The sequence below is a fragment of the Zingiber officinale genome, chromosome 4A (assembly GCF_018446385.1).
Source record: "Zingiber officinale cultivar Zhangliang chromosome 4A, Zo_v1.1, whole genome shotgun sequence".
Lineage (NCBI taxonomy): Eukaryota > Viridiplantae > Streptophyta > Magnoliopsida > Zingiberales > Zingiberaceae > Zingiber > Zingiber officinale.
Window position 1 is genome coordinate 156,566,424 of NC_055992.1, and position 15,448 is coordinate 156,581,871.

At 39.1% G+C, this 15,448-nt stretch overlaps 1 protein-coding gene across 1 annotated transcript; it reads left to right on the forward strand.

Moving 5' to 3' along the window:
• The first annotated feature begins 2,327 nt into the window (after window positions 1-2,327).
• LOC121971831 (truncated basic helix-loop-helix protein A-like) lies at window positions 2,328-8,560 on the forward strand. Its single transcript, XM_042523288.1, has 8 exons — window positions 2,328-2,502; window positions 2,604-2,858; window positions 2,942-3,038; window positions 3,123-3,137; window positions 3,222-3,801; window positions 3,883-4,283; window positions 4,999-5,454; window positions 8,148-8,560. Exons 1-8 carry the CDS (start codon window positions 2,381-2,383, stop codon window positions 8,217-8,219), a joined length of 1,998 nt encoding a protein of 665 aa, XP_042379222.1. The 5' UTR covers window positions 2,328-2,380; the 3' UTR covers window positions 8,220-8,560.
• Window positions 8,561-15,448: the final 6,888 nt, after the last annotated feature.

Consider the following 15,448-nt stretch of genomic DNA (forward strand, 5'->3'; position numbering starts at 1 on the left):
TTAACAATTTAATAATATGATATTATAAAAATCTTTTATTTGAAAACAAATATTATTTTACAAAGAATAAGTCATATTAGTAAAATGAGTTAAAATCTTATGTATTCAATTATATTTTTAAAAGTTAATATAATTTTAATTTTCAACCGGTTAAAACTATTATATTAGTTTAAAAGGATTCAAATATATTAAAAAAAAGTAGGGTATTCTAAAAAGTCCACATAATACAAAAGAGTATTTACTTGTGTAATTTGATTTTTATGTTAACCTAAATTGTTCTAAATTAAAAGAGGGGGGAGGGGGGATATAAACAAATTTATAGGATCCACGTAGCAAAAAAGGAGTGTTTATTTATAAAGTTTAATTAGTGTAGATTAATGTGATAAATTTGTCCGCAATTATTATATAACCTTATATAAATTAAAAAGGCAAAATTTTAAAACAGCTGTAGAGGATCTGTGGAATATAGTAGAGTGTTTGTTTATGAAATTTTATTTAGTATACATCCATAGAACAATTTTATCAAAATTGCTACATAAATCTAAATTGTCCAAGTTTCAAATATATAATTCTTTTGTTGTTGCTCACAAATATTCTAGAAATTTAATAATTCTATAAATTTAAATGGAGGTCCTTCATAGTCATTTTAATTTATTTCCTTGAGGTCTATGGAAACAAATTCTTTTGTGTTCCTTAAACGCTTTGAAGTTATTCTAAGTTTTTTGCTTTATAATTTAGACTCCATGTAGCAATTTCAAATCAAATTATTGCATGAAACTAATTTAATCAAATTTCACAAGTAAATACTCATTTGTATTCCTTGGAGCCCTCTAGACTTATTCTCTATGTTTATTTATAATTTAGACTAATTTAGATTAATGTAGTAGCTTTTGCCAAATATGCAACTACACTATTCAAATTTTAAAGAATTTACTCTTTTTATGTACCTTGAAAATTTAACATATACCATTTGTACATGTATACAAAATTGCTACATACGACATCTAAACATATACAAAATTGCTACATGCAACATCTAAACATACAAGGCGAAAAAAAATGTTGACACTAACTAGCAACTTGTACATAAAATTTATAACATAATCAGGTTATACTGTAATAAAATTTATAATATAAGTAATATAAATAATATAATTAATATTATATTACTATGTTTTATGGATGAATTGTATACTATATTATATATGTAAGATGATTATAATTTTTTTTAGTTGGTGTCTATTATTTTTTATAAGAAATATAATTTATATTATTATAAAATGATAAAAATATTTTACGATAATAATCGACGGTTGACGGTCAGCGACGGCAAGGACCAGTTAATATAGAAAATGGACTAAGAGGTATATTTGGCATATTAAATTTTAGGGTTGGAATGTAATTCGGATTACATGTTATTAGTTTTATAACGAGTTTAAAATTGTACTAAACAAAATAGTTAATATTGTAATGTAATTTTGATTATACAACATATAGTAAGTATAGAGCCCTGGGCCATGATGCAATAATAAAACACATAAGTTATTTTCTAAGCACTCAATTACGCCCGGTTGTATGATGTTTTCTTCCCGTGAAATAAAAAATCTAAGACGTCTGCAACTAGACGAGAAGTGGCTCACATTTTTCAAATATGTTCGATGGTCGAGCTATGGATCCGACCATCCTTCTCAGATAATTCGGATCTTCTGTTCCTAAATTTTTCTGTCCCCGTGTTCTCTCGCCGATCGGACGGACCAGAGTACATCTCAAAGATGTCTTACACACCATGAGGATACTGCACACATCTTAAGGATATGATGATGTCTTGAGATATAATTTGATCGGTTCGATCGACAGGAGACATGAGGATAAAAAAATTTGAGGACGAATTGTTCCTCAGAATTTATTAGACCGAAGGTTAAAATGACTAAATTAACAAATTGGTCAATAGAGTTATAGGAGACCATGGACCCGCACTTGCCCTTCCAAATGCAGCTACCATTGCCCTGCTCTGCCCGGCGGCTGCCTTCATACTACATAGGCATTGAACTCGCTGCCCGTAACTAAACCCGGTCGGTTAACAAGTTCGGAGGCATGCGTTAAGAGAAGCATCCCGTCACGTGGTCCGGATGTGACCCAAGACCGAGCAGGTAGGGGCAGTGCCGTCTGGTGCAGCGGCCGGTCAAAATTCAAACGCACAACAACTGCCAACACACACGCGCACACACGTATGTATGCGTACATACGCACTACGTTTCACCATCGTCTCCTTCTTCCCTAATTCTTCACCAAACCTTCTCCTCCACCTTCCCCATATATATCGATCCACTGGGACTGGTCACCGCCACCTCGATTGAGCCGCGGCGCCTGCGGTTTCATCATGATCATTCCCCCTGCGACCGCCGGTGACGGCGCCGGCACGCTCCAGAAGACGCTTCAGGCGGTGGTGCAAAGCGTGCAGTGGACCTACAGCCTCTTCTGGCACCTCTGCCCTCAGCAAGGGTACCTCTCCTCCTTTTCTTCGATCGTTCGTCAATTGTGTTTACTCACGAGGAGGAGTAGGAGGAGGAGTAATTAATCATTGTGAGGGAGGGTTGCTGCAGGGTTTTGGTGTGGGGGGACGGGTACTACAACGGGGGGATCAAGACGCGGAAGACGGTGCAGCCGGTGGAGGTCAGCACGGAGGAGGCGGCCCTGCAGCGGAGCCAGCAGCTGCGGGAGCTCTACGAGTCGCTGTCGACGGGGGAGGCCAACTTACCGGCTCGCCGCCCCTGCGCCGCGCTCTCGCCGGAGGACCTTACCGAGGCCGAGTGGTTCTATCTCATGTGCATCTCCTTCTCCTTCCCGCCGGCTGTCGGGTACGCACCTGCGCATGCCTTCATGCTAATTGATACACACGATTAATACTTTTTTTTTTTTCTTTTTATTTCTCGATCTCTAGGCTCCCTGGAAAGGCATTTGCCCAGCAACGATACGTTTGGCTGACCGGAGCGAGCGAGGTGGACAGCAAAGTATTTTCGAGGGCTATTCTGGCAAAGGTATATCAGTTTTAATTAATTATAGAAAATTTGGGAGAAAGATTATTTACTTAAATACTAATTCTCTTCTTGTTCTTAATCCAGAGCGCTCAAATTCAGGTATATATATTTGTGCTTAATTATTCAATCTAGTCTCTTTATTTTTTCTGAAATGTTTGGTTTCGATCGTATTGTTACGTACAGACAGTCGTGTGCATTCCTCTGGTCGATGGAGTCCTTGAACTGGGCAACGTCGAAAAGGTCGAGGAAGATGCGGCGTTGATACAGCACGCGAGGAGATTCTTCGGCGACTATCTCGAGACGCACACTAAGCCGGTTCTCTCAGAGCAGTCCACTTCTAATCTACTTTTCCAACAGCCGCCGCCGGCGATCGTGCACCATCAGATGAGCATTGACTTTCATGGTCAACACGACGAAGACGCTGATCGCGATCACAACGATGCCAATTACGACGACGACGACGATGAAGATGACGACGACGACGACGAGGGCGATGAGGAGGATGGCGACGACGCAGGGTCAGGTGGTCAAGGAATAAGATCGATCAGTGCCGCCGTCGTCGTCGACGTCTCCGATAATGTAATGGCCGTGGAGGGGGTAGCGAATGAAGTCACGACGAGCGAGCTGATGCAGGTCGAGATGCCGGAGGAGATGCGCCGGGTGGCCTCTCCCAGCGATTGCTCCAACGTTGGATCGCAATCGAAGGTCCAAATGCAGGACGATCGCTCGTACAGAAACTGGCATTTCCTGCTCGAAGATCTCGGTAATTAATGGAATCGGCATATCTATCTATCTATCCATCCATCTATATATATATATATGATGGCAAATGTGGCACGTGCAGGAACTCAGCTCCAAGATTTCTCCCCGGAGGACGCTCACTACTCGGAGACGGTCTCCAGCATCCTCCGGCACAACCTGAAGAGGTGGGTGGACGTCGACGCCTCCTTCCGCTACTCGATTCATTCTGCGTTCCTCAGATGGAGCCACAAAAGAGACCACTGCTACAGCCATCGTCCACAGAAGACCTCGCAGTGGCTGGTGAAGCGTGTTTTGCTGAACATCCGGGAACTGCACTGCAAATTCGGCGACGCTGGCAGCTCGCCGAAGTCGCACAAGGGGACGACGACGATGACGGCGCAAGAGGAAGGAAGCGCCAATCACGTGCTGGCGGAACGCAGGAGGAGGGAGAAGCTCAACGAGAGGTTCATGATCCTTCGCGCGTTAGTTCCGTTCGTCACCAAGGTACGTACGTGTATACGTACGAATCTTATTCTACTTCAGTTATTCGATCGTCAAATATATATACAACCTGCACGTTTCGATCTTTGCTCTCCTTTTAGTTAGTTTGACGATCAGTGCTCGCTTTGCCCACTTCGATTCCTTCCGTTAGCACCTTTAAGCTTCCACAATTGTCACCTAAAAGGTTAAAGATTGAGGATTAGAGGAAAAAGATTGGAAAAGTGGAGAGCTAAACTGGTCAGCGGGTGTCGGCCAGTACTGCGTTGACAGAAGAAAAGTCTTTGTCGTTACTGTTGAGAGAGACTCCATGTGGTCTGTCATGCAAGCCGGACATGAGTCAGTTGAGTCGATAGAAAAGGATCGGTCGTTAAGGGGTACAATGGCCATTCGGCGTAGATTGTCTTGTTAGGAACACATATGATGCCCTGTTTACCTTGACACTCACGAAGGAAAGGATGGATTGCATTTGAAAGTTTTTACCCGGTTTAAAATTAGAAAAACAACTGATTCTAAATTCTTTTATAAATCAATTTTAACTTTTTTTTCTTCATCCCATCAAAATTGAATAGTGCGACTCAGACCTGACCTCGGACCGGACCGAATCAAATATAAGTCATATAATAAACACTTATTCTTCTTCAATATGACTATATTAGACACCATTTACTTTCTTTAATCTTCTTGAGTCGACTAACATGTACATAGTTCACGGTTGTAGATGGATAAAGCATCGATATTAGGCGACACCATCGAGTACGTGAAGCAACTAAGAAAGCACATTCAAGACCTTGAGGCCAAGAACAAACAAATCGAAAGCTGTTGGAGGCTAAACCGCACAAAGCAGCAGCAGCAACAAAGCGCCCGCAAGAAGGGGAAGCTAAGCGCCAGCGGCAACCAAGAGCTATTAGACAACAGGCTCGGTGCATTCGAGAAACAAAAGTTACCCGTTGTGGACCCGAACAATAGAGTGTTGAATCTCACAAAGACGAGCGAAGCAGCCACGAGTGTGTGCGTCTCGGTGGTAGAATCTGAAGTTATCTTGGAGTTACAATGCAGCTTCAGAGATGGACTGGTGTTGAGGATTCTTCAGACACTGCAAGAGCTCGGCCTGGAGGTTACTTCCATTCAGTACTCCTCCACTGATGGAGTCTCCAATGTGGAGTTGCATTCACAGGTAAGTACACTGATTAGCATGGCACTTATTGTTCACTTGGTTTATTACTACTGTATTGAAAAGTAATAACAAAAACAAAATTTGAGGGAACATCTAGGCAAAAAGAGAGCTTGATTCTCTAGAAAACCTTTATAATAGGTGGGATAGGGACGGATTCAAGAATTAGTGTGGGAAGCACACCAAATTATTAAGGAGATGAGCTGAAAGGAATGAATTTTAATAAGTAAAGTAAAAAATTTATATAAATATTTTTTTATAGCTAGACTAGAGTCCAAGACAGTCCTACTTAAATAGATCCATCCTTGGTAAACTGCGAGAGGTGCATGATAGAAATTAGAGTTTTCTCCTACCCTTATGAATTTTAGGAAAGAAATAAGAACTTGAATAGAGAAAAGAACATCTGAGCATGAATCTTCGTTTCATTGAGAATATGACATAAAAAAATAAATGCATAAACATAATAGACAAGAAATCTAATTGAAGAGTTATGTTTTGATTTTTTAGCGTAGTCTAGAAAATCTTAAGGAAAAAAGAAAAAGCTGAAGCAAACAAGGAGGATCTTCCAAAGGGCTTAAGGGATGATGGCACCGAAAAGTATCTTGTCAATGGGGAAAGAAAAATTAGATCAAAATTTGATACCCTAAACTCTTAGGAACCTCCCCTTTATATAGAAATCTAATATATTATCAACCTATAGATAATAGCGGATTGAGCTAAAGAGTTCTACACATTGAACTCATTTCCAATAATCCAAAATCCAATAACCTTAAGTTAGATTAGATTTCGGTATCACAATTCACTTAAATCACATGTAAACTCACCTTAAGGGATACTACATCCAACAGTGAAACCAATCACTATTCAAAACCCTTCAACTCTTTTCATTTTAGACTCTCTTTAAAGTTGTTCCAAGCTCTAATTGGTTTTTTTGGCTTTATAGTTTCAATCTTGCAAACTTATCCTTCTCTTTCGACTAACCTTCCATACCTCAAGAATCATGAAACTATTCCATCTCGATATACAACCAAAGGTAGAGAAATAACAATAAAAGGATGGGGAACCATTGTTCTTCATATATAATGAGCTTTGGTAAAAACTAAACTTCCAAAAGGCCTCTACATAGAAGTTGTATATACTATTGTCTACCTACTGACTAGAGACTTGAAAGTTAAAGCACCCTACTAACTAGAGCCTTGAAAGCCAAAGCACCAACAAAAGCATGGAGTGGATAGAAACCTTAGACAAAAGATCTTAATTAAGTGGTTGGTATATTATCTTCATGCCCCACGATAAAAGAGGAGCAAACTTGACGATAAAAGTGAACAAAAAATTTTCGTGAGCTACAATACAAAGTTGAAGAGACATAGAGTGTGCAACATAAATACAAAGAAAATGATGATGAATAAAAATATGAAATTTGATAAGAGAGATGAAGGAAAAAAAATGGAGAAGGCAATCATCAATACAATTATTCAGCCACCAATTATAAGGGAAAGAGAAAGTTTATAAGATTTAGATTTTTAAAATAATATCACAGGATTTAAGTTGATCATTCCCTCTGTTAGAAACTCTAGCTTGAAATGAGAAGATTACAAGAAATCAATCAAAACTTGCAACTATACAATAGTATAACTAGAAGGCTCCAATGCATTGGTAAAGAAGATGTGTGTATAAAGGCCATGGAATAAGAAATTAGAATAATCAAGAAGTACTAGACATGGGATCTAGTTGAGTGCCCCTAAGAGAGAGATTATTGAAGTGAAGTAGGTGTACAAAATAAAGTTTAAACTAAATGACACAAAACAAAAGCAATATAAGAATAGTTGAGAAAGGCTACTCTTAACTTTTAGGTATTGACTACCCTATAATGTTTTCTAGATGTCAAGTTAACATTTTTAATTGAAACTTGTGCAACCATTTCTTAGAACTCTTGAAGATGAAGTGTATTTGAAGATATGAGAGTATAACTTGGTCTTGTCAAGAGCACCATTTCTTAAAAACATAAGTCTATCAATCAAGATCAACATTTCTTCAAGTTGATATGAGCTTGGTTCCTTTAAGATTTCAAACTAAGATATAAATACTTCATGCATTCTAATGAGAGGGTAGCTCTTAACTCAGAAGAGAACTCGACTATTAAGATGATTGTAGTCAATGATCTAAATGATTGAGTAGTGTCTCAATTGGTTGGTGGTTGAGTTGGCTCACATCCATCAGCAAACAAATATAATTATTTTTGAGGTAAAATTTTCTTTTCAAATAGTTCTCCAACAAAAATTTATTCTCAAACTCTTTGTCCATTTTCCACCATGTATAATCTTTGATTTGCCTTCATGAGATTTTCAATGTTTGATATGTTCTCATCAAATAAAAGCATGTTTAGTATTCTATGGAACAAGTTTCACCTTGTGATTATCCAATATGACTTTGCCATCAAAAATTTTCTCAGTGAAATTAAGCCAATCTCTATCAATTGATCGATTAAAAGTTATTAACATAAACACTTCATTTGGTTATAGTAATTACTTCTAATACCAATTCAATTTCCACTAGGTTGACTTGAAATCTAACCCTAAAATTGATGCAAATGATGATAGTGAAAAAAATAAGTTTGAACCATCTATAACAATACTCACATAAGTCTATTTTCAATGCTTATTATCTTGACTTATTCTAGTTTCTTTTTTTTTCAGATGAAAGAGGTACAAGGAAAGAGAGCTGGAATTGATGATGTAAGAAAGGCCATTCACCAAATTATTGTTTAAGAATCAATTAGCTTTGCTATAGTACACTTGTACTTGGCATTGCCCACCATGCTAATGCTTTATGGCATTGAAAGAGTATACAACCTTAATTCCCCAAATATGACAGTGCTCTTCAGAAAGAGGGCATGAGCCAAGAAAAGACAAATAAATTTACAAGACTACAATAATGTGGCATCTATGCTAAGAATATTTTCCTTGATTTTTTAGAAAATTGTTGCAAATAACACTTGACTACAACATGATAACATGTGTACAAATCTATGGGAGATTTTAGTACCCATATGTTGGATTATCCTAATCCCTCTCTTAATTCGTTGATAGTAGTATTTCTTTTATGTTCATTTAGGGTTCATGTTTTCGTTGTGATGGATCTTGTGTGTTTGATATTTGTTGGGACTTCTTATAAAAGCTTTTGGTTAATTTTGTATCTAAGCATAAAATTTCAAGTTAGACAGTTAAATTTAATGCAAATTAACTCTACAGGGATCATGAATAAAGTGTACTCTTGTATGTTGGTCAAGCAAACATTGTGATATGTGATCAATCTGATATCTTTAATAGAGGATGTAATGCAAGTGGGGTTTATAGTTTAGTCATATAAAATGTGATAGGATTAGATGGCCAAGCTAGAGAGGGAGGATTAAGTAGTGATGGTAAACATGCAAGTTTGACTCTATCTACTCATCTCTTAAGGTCCCAAAACAATTAGCGTAGTAGAAATGAAAATGCTATGGATATGGCTCAAGGGTAGAGGGGCAATTAGGAGGGAAAAGGAGGACATTTTAATCATTTGATTGTAGTCCCTTTTAGAGTACTGTCCCTCCACCAGGCATGCCGAGACCACCAGGCATGCCGAGACCACCAGGGACGCTTTCGCCGCTCACCGAGCAGCCGCTCTTCGAGGGCCGCCCCATGCTATTGGACCCACCTTCTTTCTCTCGCAAAGGGCGATTGGGAGGTTGGGTGGTCCGTCGCCTCAAAGGAAAGAGGCCGACACTAGCAACCGAGGCAGACGCCAACAGATGACGCCGACGTCATCCCCGTCGCGGAGTACTCCCCTCTCGACGATCTCCTCTTTGTGGCCTCCACCTCATGTTTCTTCTGTTAGGATGTATACTAAAAGCCTAGTTTTTTATATGAACATTTATTGAATGAACATTTATTTTGTAATAAGAATCACATTGGTCAAATGTTTGTATTTATGTTAAATGTAGTTGTTCATTTAATTTATATTGTAGATAACATGATGTGTGATGTCACACAGAAGATCATGTTATCAGTTTCTTATAAATTATAAATAGTAGCTCACAACCAAGATGGATTTGGACAAACCATTGGAATGGTTGTAGTGTAATTTGGTATTAGTTTATCTTGACTATAAAATTACACTAGTACACTATGTGTGTATTGAGTAGGACCATTTGAGGTTGTTCCTTTTATACTGACTGCATAAAAAAACATAACCTCTGTTATTATGGATGTGAGTACTCTTAATCCCGATATAATTACAAACACATATATTTAGTATTTATTTTTTTAATTTACCAATGGGTGAGATTTATTCATTAAATCAACCAGCATGATAAGTTGGGAAATAATATTATTTATATGGTATGTTGTTGATTATAGAAGGAAACTGTGTCCTAGTTATCTAGGTTGATGATGCCCTCTTAAGGAGCTCATAAGGATTGTCATGTAAACCCTGTAGGTGGAACTAGTCCGACATGACAATAAGGTTGAGTGGTACTACTCTTGGAGCTAGATATTAATTAAGTGAGTTGTTAGTAACTCATTTAATTAATAGACATTCGATATCTTAAACACAGAGAGACTAATGCACTCATAATAAGAAGGAGCTCATAATGTAATATGAGATTGGTGCGATAGTTCAATAATAACTCTTTAGTGGTATGAGTTATTATTGATGAACTTGAGTTGGGTGTTCAGGGCGAACACAGGAAGCTCAAGCTCATCAGAAGGTCAAAACCAATTCCTCCTCTCAGTCCCTGTTGTAGCCTCCATAAAGCCTTATATCCACCAAGTCTACTTCTTACCCAAGTAATGGGTCGGACACATCCTTGCTTGGTGCAAGGGGGTCGGCCAAGCATTAGCTTGGAGCCCAAGAAGTGGTCGGCCAAATCATGGTTTGGTGCCCAAGCTAGGGGTCGACCACTAGGATTAAAAGGGGATTTTATTTTTATTAAAATCTTTCCTTTTATAGCCATCCACATGGTTTTAAAAGAGAGTTTTAAATTTTAAAATCTTTCCTTTTATAGCTATCTACAAAGGATTAAAAGAGAGATTTTAATTTTGTTAAAATCTTTTCTTATTTGTAGTGTTTAAAAGAGATATTTTAATTTTGATAAAACTTTCCTTTTTTGTAACCATGATTTAAAAAAACGTTTTAATTTTAATCTTTCCTTTTTTGTAGTTATCTACAATATTTAAAAGAGAGAGATTAATTTTAAAATTTTCCTTTCGTAACCATCATAATAGGAAATTTAAAAGAGAGATTTTAATTGTTATTAAAATTTCCTTTTATGCCATGACCAAGGATTATAAAAGAGAGGTAGAGGGTGCCTTATGGGAGACACACATCTCTTAATTCTCTTGCTCCATAAGGGACGGCTCTTCCTCTTCTATTCCTTGGTGGCCGACACTCTCTCTTTTTCTCTGCTTTTTCTTTTTGCTTCCTTAGGGTCAGTGGCACATCAAGTGGTATCTCCTTGGTGGCTGGTTGCTTGGAGAGGAAGAAGAATAGTAGGAAGTTTCCTATTTTGGTTTCCCTTGGTGGCCGAATTTCTTGGAGGATAAGAAGTTGTTTGGGTGGATTTCATCTTGGTAGATCGTCGCCCACACGATGTCCAAGAGAAGGAGAGGAATACAACAAAAGGTCAAGAGGTCTTTAGCTACAAAGAAATGTATAATTAATTAATTGTTTCCGCTTCAAATTAATTAGTTTGTGTTCTTTGTATAGATCCTGAAATACCAACACAAGAGGCTAGCGATTTCGTGTTTTGATTTTGTGTTTCAATTTAGTGTTTTGATCTTGTGCTTCTATTGAGATCTTTGTAGTTAAACCTAGGGTTACTGTAAGAAGTTTAAATATCCAATTTCTTTGAAAGGCTTTGTCTAGGAAGTGGTGGATGATCTCATGCCCAAGAAGGCCGAGTGCCTCACCATGTTTAACCTGGAAGTCAATCCTTGAAATAGATATTTAATCAACTTTTGTAACATGGGATGAACTTGGATTAATAATATTAAGTATCGTTTGCAATCCAAGTTTTAACTACTGAAGAACACATGAGTTGAACTTGAAGTAAAAATGTTAAGTTCCGTTTCCAATTTAAGTTTAACTCATGAGGAACACATAGGTTGTTAGGAAAGTTCTGTGCTTGTACAAATTTTTGTACAGGGAAAGTAGAACGGAATTCCGAGTAGCATCCAACACCACTCTCTCGTGACCACACCCACTGTCGTAGGGACCTCACGCGTGCCACCTCTCCTGCTGCAAGCTTCGACTTCTCTCTCTCCCGCATCCAGGCGACCTCCAGTGACCGTCGACTTCGTAGCCAACCTTGAGCCTCTAGCGGCCAACGCCGCCCTTCGTTCACGCCGCCGACACGCGAGGACGCAGCCACTGACACACGTGAGCAACACATCTCTTTTGTTGGCCACACCTCTGCGCCACTACCAACGATGGTCGTCTCTGCGAGCCGCCCCTTTCTCTCTATCATCTACAACTGGTCGACGATGTATCCAGCTTCTCTCGGACGGCTAGACCGCCTCCGATGCTGCACCACCTCTCCTCTCCGACAGACGATGCCGGGTAGATCTCTGATCTCCCCCTCTTCCTCGCTGCCCTCGCGGTTAGTCGGTTAGCCGACGCCGCCCTCCAAGTCGTCCACATTATAACATGCTTTCGACTCTAATCTGATATCTGATCCACCGTTGCGTTCAAGCCTTCGAGCCACTATTGTGTTCCGACCATCAAGCCACTATGTTTAGGCCTTCGCACTGCTATTCTGATTGTGAGTTGTGGATATTATCCGGCCTTCGTGCCTTTATTACATTCCGGCCCGTGTGTCGTTGTCATATCCTGGTCTGTGTGCCGATATCATATCCCAACTTATGTGCCATTGTCGTATCCCGCCCTGAGTGCTGCCTTTCGGATCCATGCCGCGTTCGGCTCTACGCTGTCAGATCAAGCTCTTCATCTTGCTCGGAGTCATCTGCTCTTCCGGGTCATGACAACTCGAGCAGCATCCTGACCAGCTCACCGATCCATCCGAGGGTGCCCCCCTGGGCTAGGGTACGTTCTCCGTACTCACTCTACATTTATTTCATTATTATACGTTTTAGTCTGTTACTTATATATTCGTTGGATCTGCCTCGAGCATTGGGGTACTAGGAAGCGGGGTGACTCGATCGCTGGCTGCAGGTAGCGTTGACCAGAGGACTTCTGACGACTTGGTCAATATAGAAGGCATCTCAACATACCCCCCTTTGGGTCATCGTAATTTGATCAACATTCCATCCACCTCGTCCGACGGTCCGTCTAACTCAGATTCTGGACAGGATCAGAAAATATCAAAGCAAATCACACTTATCATGCTAACAAATTTGTTTGACATGATTCAATAGTTTTCAGGCTCTTACTGTTAGGACATTCCGACGAACTAGAGGGGGTGATTAGCTCCAATCGCTTCTTCAATAATTAGTTGTAGCCAAAAACACTCGAAGTAATGCTAACACCCAGATTTATTTGATATTCACCTTAACGAGATGATTAATCCAAGGATTTACATAGAGTACACTCTTCACTATGAAAATACTCCTTCTCGAAAACACTTCGGAGATGGAGAAATCTCTTACAAGCTCACATACAAGAAATACAATGCAAACAAAAAGAAAATATACAATATAAATAAAAATCTTGCTTGCTTTCTTATAACTTGTAAACACCTCTTAATTGGTTGGAAAGTAAAGCAACTTGTCTTCTAAAGCTCAAGGATCGGCGGTGAAGGGTGGAGAAGAAGCAGAGAAGAAGTGTTAGTGTTTGAATCTCGCCAAAACCTTTATATCTCGCGATCTAGGCCTCCCAATTTATTGACCTTACCCCCAATCGATTGCTACGTTAGATCCGAACAAATCCAGCCATCAAACCTCGCAACAATATTCTCCCAATCAATTAGCCAATCGATCTCAAGGATTGAATCAATCAGCCAATCAATCTAGCCACTTTTTGTTTGTCGCGATTTTCTCCACCCAATCGATCACCTAATAGATTGGGAAACCACTGGTTGTCACGAAGAAAACATGTCTAATTGATCACCTGATCGATTGTCACAACCCAATTGATCACCTAATGGACTGGGAATGCCTTTGTACATCATAGAGAAGCATGCTCAATTGATCCACTGATTGACTGAGAGCTACGCCAATTGATCGATTGAGAATGCCTCTACGTCACAAAGAAGTGCGGTAAATTGATCCACTGATGGATTGACACAACACTCAATCGATCACTTGATCGATTGTTCAACCCTAATTTGCTTAACCAAAGTCTAAGGTTCCCTTACCCAACCTCCGGTCAATGGTGACCTATTGGGACTTCTCCACAAATGTCCAGTTAACCTTTTGACTCACTTGGACTTTGTCAACTTTCTGTTGAATTTTCGATCACCAAGTGAGGTCCTCCTTGACCCATTTGGATTTTCCTCTTGCCTAACCGTAGTTAGGGTTTTACCTTGCTAACGTGCGATCCTCCTTGACCCAGTTGGACTTTCCTTTGCCTAACCGCAGTTAGGGTTTTTCTTTGTCAACGTGTGGTCCTCCTTGACCCACTTAGACTTTCCTTTGCCTAACCGCAGTTAGAACTTTCCTTTACTAATGTGTTGTCCTCCTTGATCCACTTGGACTTTTTTTACCTAACCGTAGTTAGGAATTTTATTTACCAATGTGTGGTCTTCCTTGACCCACTTGGACTTTCCTTTTCCTAACCTCAGTTAGGATTTTACTTTTGCCTAATCCTAATTAGGGTTTTCTTTGCCTAATCTCTAGTTAAAACTTTACCAATCAAGTACTGGTCCTCCATGACCTACTTGACTTCTCTTACATATGTCCTATAATATATTGTCTAAATATGTTGTCCACAACATATTGTCCAAACAAGAAAAATCAATGTCTTTAAATAACTCTGGAAATAAGTTTTTTAAATAAAAAAACTAGGATGTCCTAGTCTATAGTGTCATAGCATTATTTTTTCTCGAATCGAGTTTGAATTGATATTGTTAAAGCTCTGAGCTTTTTTATTACAAACAGGAATTTTATTCAAGAAGTAAAGACCTTCAATTATCCTACCACACTCAATCATCATCCTCGAGTTCTGGTCCTAAATTTCACAATGTGATTCAAGAAATATAATATGATAATTTAAATATTTAGATTGTTTACTAACAAACAAAAGGTTGTAGGCTAATTTAAGAACATGAAGAACAAAATTGAGATTAATTTTCTCAGTCAGTTTAATAAGTCATTTTCCTACAATAGGTGAAAAACTACCATTGACAATTCTAATTTTTTTCATTTCCAGAAGAAGGGAAATAAGTATTAAATAAGTGAGAACAACTAGACATGTGATATGAGGCTCCACAATCTATGATCCACAAAGAGGAGTTTAAATAAGAGAGTGTTGGTGCAATATTCCCTAGGTCAAGGTTGACCTGGTTAACCAAGCCTGAGTCTTGGTTTGGATTTCGATGTTTGATAATATATTGGGTTTAGATGATATGGACAATGCAGGTGAAGTTGTTCATTTGGGGAGATTTTTGATACAATTCCCATTTGGTCAAAGTTGACCAGTTAAGATTGTGAAGGAAAGTCAAGTAGGTCAAGGTTGACTAGATACTTGACTGAAAGTCCTGGTGAGTGAAGCCAGGTAGAAGGAAGTCCTGGTGAGTGAAGTCAGGCAGAAGAAAGTCCTAGTGAGTGAAGCTAGACAGAAAGAAAATCCTAGTGAGTGAAGCTAGGTGAAAGTCCTGGTGAGTGAAGCTAGGCAGGAGGAAAATCCTGGTGAGTGAAGCCAGGTGAAAGACCTAGTGAGTGAAGCTAGGCAATTGGGAAAGTCCTGGTGAGTGAAGCTAGGCAGGAGAAATCCAGATGGGTCAAGGTTGACCAGACATCTGGTAAGAGTCCAAGTAGGTCAAAGGGATTGACCAGATACTTGG

Excerpts from the sequence above, each read along its gene's own strand:
- LOC121971831 (XM_042523288.1), top strand. The coding sequence starts at position 2,381 with ATGATCATTCCCCCTGCGACCGCCGGTGACGGCGCCGGCACGCTCCAG. Across the intron at positions 3,802-3,882 it reads TTTCCTGCTCGAAGATCTCG|GAACTCAGCTCCAAGATTTC; the intron begins GTAATTAATGGA and ends TGGCACGTGCAG. Across the intron at positions 4,284-4,998 it reads TAGTTCCGTTCGTCACCAAG|ATGGATAAAGCATCGATATT; the intron begins GTACGTACGTGT and ends TCACGGTTGTAG.